The following is a 6,905-nucleotide window of genomic DNA, read 5'->3' as shown; positions in this document are numbered from 1 at the left end:
CTGAAATCTTCATGAAATAAATGCACTAAGACAGAGTGGAGCAGACGTGCACATCAATGTGAATATACTGCAGAACATAAAGTTAAATGGAACTGACAACAGTGAAATATTTCACCGACAGTTCTTGGTTGAAGCTCAGAGTAGAATTTGGTGTTAGACCATCATGAGAGGTTAGTTTTACCCTACTGAGGATGTGCTGTTGCAATAGTAATCTTATTTTACAAGACTACTTTAGATCCCACACGACACTTACAATGCTGGTGCCACCATTTCCTGCAATCATCATAGGGTTTTCAGGGATCCATGTTCCTGGAAATTAAACCTAAATCCTGTCATAAATAAACTATCTTCAAGCTGCTGAAATTGGTTTTGTATTTTTATGATTTTGATCATTGTCTGTATGGTTGGGAGTTTGCATTGCTGGATTAATGAAACCCTGCCTCTAACAAGTGGCATACCAGCAGCTTCACATCACCAGGAACGCTCATGCTCGAGTCTGGCATTTCCCCACATCTCTGGTTGGCACCGGCTCCTGCATCATCACCGACTCTCTGCTCGCCTGCCAAGGGCTAATCACAATTTGTGCAATGTTGATTATCAAATAGTTACTGTTGTGCAAAAGAAAGAGGCAAAACAACTGTTTACTTGGCCAAAAAGGGCCATAAATAAAATTTTATTCTCTCGATTTATTAACAAGCCACAGGAAGTCCATGGCTATATACCACAGCACTTAAACATCTCATTCTGGGACAGTCCACAGAGACATGAGTCCCATCTGAGATCCTCTGAGCGGCTGATAAATCTCTCTTCCTTACTTCCTTAGAAAAGTAAAACAAGACATGGTAATACTGTTCCAAACCGGAGGCAAAGAAGCAGGGTGTTCCTTTCCACGCACACAGGGGGGCTTTAGGAGCTATGAGCGTGGCTGGAGAAGCTTGAATCAAACAGCAACAATAAAAATTGACTATGAAAAACCCTCAAACTCTTTTTGTTGCAACACTGAAGCTGAATATGTTTGCCGTCAACTCACTGAAGGATTGCCACCGTTTATCCACCAACTTTCCTCACATTACATTTTCCTTCCCAACAGTCCATGTCGTCATCCTCCTTCCTCTATTATGTTTTGCTGAAAATATAACTGAAATAATATTTATGATGATAAAACCTATAGCAGCAAAGGAGTAACAGAGGAGTAAGAGCTAGAAGCAAGCGACCCCTGGATTGATAAGGAAGGCATGGGTAAAGAGGTCCATGGATTACTGCCCAGTCTGGGGCCGGAGATACCGGAGGGGCGGCCTCGTCCGAGCTCATCTTCCCTCGGTGGGCACCCGGCCAACGGCTGCCATGATGCGTCGGAATCGCTCGCACAGCTCCAGAGTGGAGTAGCAGGACAGCTTGGGGGGGTCGTGAAAACTTTTGATCTCCGTTGAGCAGTCTAGTAACTTGGGGAGGAAGTCCGTCAGCTTTTCCTGGAGGTTCGCTGCAGGCGGGAAGACAACACGAAGATAGAGCTTTAAGAACTTCACAGGCATCACAACGCAGCTCAAATCAGTTCCCTAAACACTGAAATCACAAGGTAAATATTTTCAAAGTGATACAGCAAGTTGTTGGAAAGCATGTTCCACATCTGAGGTTAACTGTAAGACTTGAGAGAGCTGGGGTCTGAGAGATAATACTCAGCTTTTCCTGAACAGACGCCAGGACCACTGACAAGAAGCTCTCTGCGGGCCGATACTGGGACGCACTGATAAAAGCTGAAATCTCAGCCTAAACTTTTCCACTAACAAGCTATTTTGAGGAACAGTACCTCTCCATTCCTTTGCCCAAATGATTATTGTTGCAAGTAAGAGAGGATCTCTTTCTACAAGGTTGAAGAAACAAGTTTATGTGCCAATTTTTAGCAATAAAAAGAAAAAAATGAAGAATTCACTTGAACTCTGAGAACTCTCTCTCGTTCAGGTCCAATTCCCTGAATCATGAGGTGAATATATTTAAAGCGCTTGTCTAATGTCACATCTCCTCTGTGTTTACTGAAACTTGGGCCAGGTAGCTTATGTACACTTTTGGTAGATGAAAACATGTCTGAAAAGCGTGATTTCTTTTCATATCCAACATTTTCCTGCAGCCTGTGTTATTTCTGGAAAGCTCCGCTGTCATCTCCAGCAGGAGAAATGTGCACATCTTGAAAGCCTCTGAAGCAGGAGCTGAGCAGTGGCCTGGTTTTGGTGATCTTCAGCAGGAGGATCAGCTGGTGTAACAGTGGCACGGGCCTTAAACTCTCCAGAAATATCTGACAGCAGACACTCCCTCAAGGACTCACACTCCATCTCTTGGCCCAGGTAGGAGCACCAGCGGTTCCTCATGTCCTCCACGGCCAGCAGGTCTTTCTCAGCGTCGTGGACCAGCAGCAGAGGAATGCAGGGAACCACCAGCTCGTTCATGATGCTGAGGCCTGTGGTCACCTCTGGCTCTTCACCGGACTCAAACATGGTGGCTGCCTGCTCATTTAGTTTCTGTGGGGTGGAGGAGGAACAATATTAAGTTGCAAGCCGAGTGTTCTACAACTTTCATCATATCATATCATATCCAGCATGAGAGTTGTGTGGTCTCTGTCCTGTCTTTTATGTTTATGAATCACTGGTTGTTGTCTGTCTGGTGTGTTTTTATTTCGTGCTTTTATGTGCTCTTATCTATTTTACTCTGTTTTTAGTTTTTACTATTTTATCATGTTTTATTTTACTCATTGTGCAGCACTTTGTTAACCTTGTTGTTTTTAAAATGTGCTATACAAATAAAGTGGATTGGATTGGATATCATCCATCCATCCATCTGTCCATCCATCCATCGGTACCCACTTATACCTATTGTGGGTTAGGGCTGGGCGATATATCGAGATTTTAATATATATCGATATATTTTCAAACACGATATGGTACGAGACAATATCGTTTACATCGATTTAAAAAAAAAAAAAATTTTTTTTTTTTACATTTTTTTTTTAAATGATTTTGATATAGCTTATTTTGTGACAAATTGACTTGAATGTTTTATTTGAGATTTGCACAAATGTTTTGTTATTTGCACAACTGTCAACCTCAGTGAAAAGTCTGCCTGTTACTGTCTACATTGTATTAATTACAGTGTATTTTAATTGAATTGTTATGCAGGAAAGGGATATTTGTTTTATTTTATTCAAGAAGCATTTTTATTCTATATATGCAGGCAGTTTATTTTTATTTCATTTGTTTTATACATTTTGATATTGTGCAGACCTCTGTTAACAAAAGGTACTTGTGTGACATTTAGCACGAGGCTTTGTATTAAAACTGACAGTTTTTTTAAGGGTTTGCCTCAGAAAAAAATGAAGCTAACAGAGATGCTATGCTATAATGCTTTGGGGGAAACCCCAATTAAGGCACAGAAAAAATATTGAGATATATATCGAGTATCGCCATTTAGCTAGAAAATATCGAGATATGACTTTTGGTCCATATCGCCCAGCCCTATTGTGGGTCATGATCTTTTGGAGCTGGACGGCAGGGTACGCCATGGACAGGTATGAACCAGTTACTATACAACATTTTCCAACACCTAGAACACCCTCACAAAGTACCTTTTCTTTATCCTGTATTTGTGAAATGTTGGTAAATCGGGACCATCTCGGGATGTTAAGAAAACGGGACCACTGCCGTTTAATCAGTAAAAGAACAGCTCCGATACAACCCACTCACAAAGAACCTGCTTCAGATCAGCATGAGCAGTCAAAACCTGCAGGGAAGACTTTAACAGGTTCATATCAAAAGCTTATTTTCAAAAAGCTTTCCAAAACCTGAGGCTCTCCTAGAAAACTTTAAACTTTCCACTAAAGCCTTTTATGTCTCAGCCACTGAAAAAAACGCCTCAACCATTTGAGAAGAAATATCTGGTTCTATTGTTATTAACTGGGGTTATCAATTTCATCCTCATGTCAATAAAGACTTTTAAGGTGATTTACTTGTTTGAATGCCTCCCTAATGTACATGCAAGAAGATTGACTGTAGACATTTAGGCCCAACTACAATTAACCAGCTTCCCATCGTCTGCACTTTCCACAGCAGATCTGTCACCTGTCACTCTTCTACAGTCTGCAAACTTCAGCTACTGACTCAAATGTCTCTGAGTATGCATTGAATAAAGCTTTCCAAAAATGAGGCTCTTGTGATGTTAAATTGTTTTCATAACAATATGCAAGGTTCAATTATGCAATTATTTTTGTCCTCCAGATGACATCGGTTACCATGTCATTATATTTGTCCACTTGACGTAGTTTTACATTTCTTCTTGGCCTGAAACCACGTTGCTGTAACAGACAAACTCACTGACCTCTTCTCCGAACAGCAACAAGCTGTAAGCCTGTTCAGAATCGAAGATTGCGTAGCTGAATTTGCAAAATTTCCAAGTACATTAACTGTGTCAACGTTAGCGATGTTTTCAATAAAGACTGAAGCTGAAGGTTAAACAGCTGTGTGGATGGAGCCAGAGTTTCTGGCCAGAGATCTGAGATGACCGAACAGGCTGTGCGGGGCTGAGGTTTGAGGTTAGCCGAGGACAGGCTTGTGTCTCATGGTAATGTGTTTACACTTGCCGGCCCTCCTGCTTCCTATTCCCACTACAATGATTACATTATGAGCACAATGCTGGTGTAAGGTTACTGAGTGCAGCAGCAAGAGGGCGGCTGAGGACCGGTATGAGACTGATCAGACTGAAATACCCCCAGTCCTAACCAATAACATCAGAGCCCAAGCTGGTTTGTGGGAGAGAAATGAAAAGGGGCTCACATTGCAGTGCTGAAAGGATTTTCATCTGTCAGTATCAGATAAAAAAAAAAAACCTTCAGTGGAATCTTTTGTGGGCTGCAACAAAGCCAAAGCAATATCTTAGAAAAAGCTATTTGATTATAGTAAAGCAGCTCAGTACTTAAGGGGGAAATGTCTGGCGGTGACAGTTGTGCTGAGTCACTGTAGAAGAGGAAGTTTGAAACAGAGGGAAGAGAGTGACAAAGAAGAAACTGGTATCTTGGTGAAGAACAACCTCACAGAAAGGGGATGGTTACAAAGCAGAGCCTTGACAGAAATAAAGCCACTTCACTCAAGTCACACATGATTAAACACATCCAGTGATTTCACCTCCAAACACACTGTCTTGTAGTAAGCAATCCCTTACCAATAAACACTCCCGACGGTAATAGCCGAGGGAGTCGTCGTCGTGCCCTCGGTATAGTCCTTTAGACAAAAGCTCCTTGTTGTACTGGTATGAGTAAATGAGATACATCAGGGCCTCCACATAACTGGAAATGAAGAAATAAACAGATATTACAGTCAGATAAAACTGTATCAAAGAAACACAGAACCATTTCAGAGAGGAGAAGAACTCAATGAACCCACTGCACAACTAAAATTAGTCAGCCAAACGGGCTGTGCGATGCTGCCCCCTGCAGGGGACGCTGCGGTGGGAAACTAGGTGAAAATATGCAACCATGTCCAACATTAGATCTATAAAAATACTTGGGAGCTGAGTTAGCTGCTCTGTAAGATCGGGTTCTATGAGGTTGTCTGGAATGTGGCACCTTACTTTGATTTCTGAAAGAGCTCCAACCCAGTCACCATGAAGACGGTCGTCTCACGGAAATTCCTGTAGTCTTGGTGCCACATCTGCCAAATGTGAAGAGATGTCAACAAAGGCAAGCTCGTTGAGCAAAAAAATAAGTTAAATACATTTTTTTTTTTATGTATATTACTTAAAAACCTATCTACCTAATATACTATACTGTATCTACAAAAAAAATGAAGTTTATCATCTTAAATAAGCACATGCACACATCAATTCTCACCTCATACTCATCCATGTTGACCTCGTCGGGCTTAATTAAGTCCAGTTTAGCACGCGCCACATTCATAATACTCTTACATCTATTAGCCAGGTAGGAAGAGAGGAAAAACAACAGGAGTTAAGACTGAGACGGTGACTTATTGTGAGATACTTCAGGAAATGAAATGGTCCACACTACCCCAAGGCGTTAACGTGCCCTAATGAATCGCTCTTAACCACTGAGAGAAGTGAAACACTCCTCCGGAGGCTCCTATTGAGGCCACACGAACACATCAATCTAATTATCCTGCTCAAAATAGAGAAGGGAGAAATCAATTTTTTTACCCACGAATATATAGGCCAACAAGCATAGTTGAAAAGTTTTAAGAGGTACTGCGGTACGTACACCCCCTAATGACCCAAAAGAAAGAAAAAAAGGGAGTTCATTTTTTTTTGGGGGGGGGGGTTATAGTCAGAATTGTTTTATTTTTTTTAACCTGCCATCACTGAACATATGTCTCTGAAGGTTTGCATCTGAACCGAAGCCTGGAGGCAGACTTATCAAAACAGATTTGGAGAATGAACCTCTGACAAACCGACGTCGGCTGCGGATTCAAAGACTTGACTACCCCCTGCTGGTCAACACAGGAACATTATCTCAAGTAAAAGATTTCATTTGACTATTTCAGGTGTATGAAACCTTTTGCTCCTAGAATGTTTTGCCCCAACTTGATTTGCTTTCTCTGTTTTAGCCGTCTGGCTCGGGGTTAAAAGAAGCACTATTTGGGCCTAAAAGCAAATCAAGTTTTATTCTGTAGTGTTTGCATAAAAAGTACTGTGCATAAGTCTCGGCACCGCTTCTTGTTGTGTGTTATCATTAAATTACTATTCATATTTAGTTTTTCAGCCATTATTTAGATGCAAACACAAAATAGCATGGTAATACTAAGAGACTGAGTGATCAGTTGTCTGTTTCTTGTTTATGTTTTAATAATCTCCATCAGTCACAGACGAAACAAATTAGCCAATGTCTAGATAATGTGCACACAAAATGAAAC

The 6,905-nt window shown here is 41.2% G+C and overlaps 1 protein-coding gene across 3 annotated transcripts in view; it reads right to left on the bottom strand.

Moving 5' to 3' along the window:
- Window positions 1–533: 533 nt before the first annotated feature.
- Window positions 534–6,905, bottom strand: part of usp25 (ubiquitin specific peptidase 25) — a 41,666-nt gene continuing 35,294 nt past the window's right edge. The window contains exons 22-26 of one of the 3 annotated variants that reach the window (XM_061740226.1): window positions 5,870–5,948; window positions 5,611–5,690; window positions 5,203–5,326; window positions 2,321–2,513; window positions 534–1,480 (exon numbers count right to left, since the gene is read on the bottom strand). In XM_061740226.1, the coding sequence (XP_061596210.1) occupies window positions 1,308–1,480; window positions 2,321–2,513; window positions 5,203–5,326; window positions 5,611–5,690; window positions 5,870–5,948 (649 nt within the window). In that variant the 3' untranslated portion in view covers window positions 534–1,307. The remainder of the gene's footprint in view (window positions 1,481–2,320; window positions 2,514–5,202; window positions 5,327–5,610; window positions 5,691–5,869; window positions 5,949–6,905) is intronic. The other 2 variants (XM_061740227.1, XM_061740228.1) reach the window with 2 other exon arrangements.

The sequence above is a fragment of the Cololabis saira genome, chromosome 14 (assembly GCF_033807715.1).
Source record: "Cololabis saira isolate AMF1-May2022 chromosome 14, fColSai1.1, whole genome shotgun sequence".
In the NCBI taxonomy this organism is placed as follows: Eukaryota; Metazoa; Chordata; class Actinopteri; order Beloniformes; family Belonidae; genus Cololabis; species Cololabis saira.
Note: the sequence above shows the minus strand (reverse complement) of the source record. Positions and strands in the feature narration are given on the sequence as shown.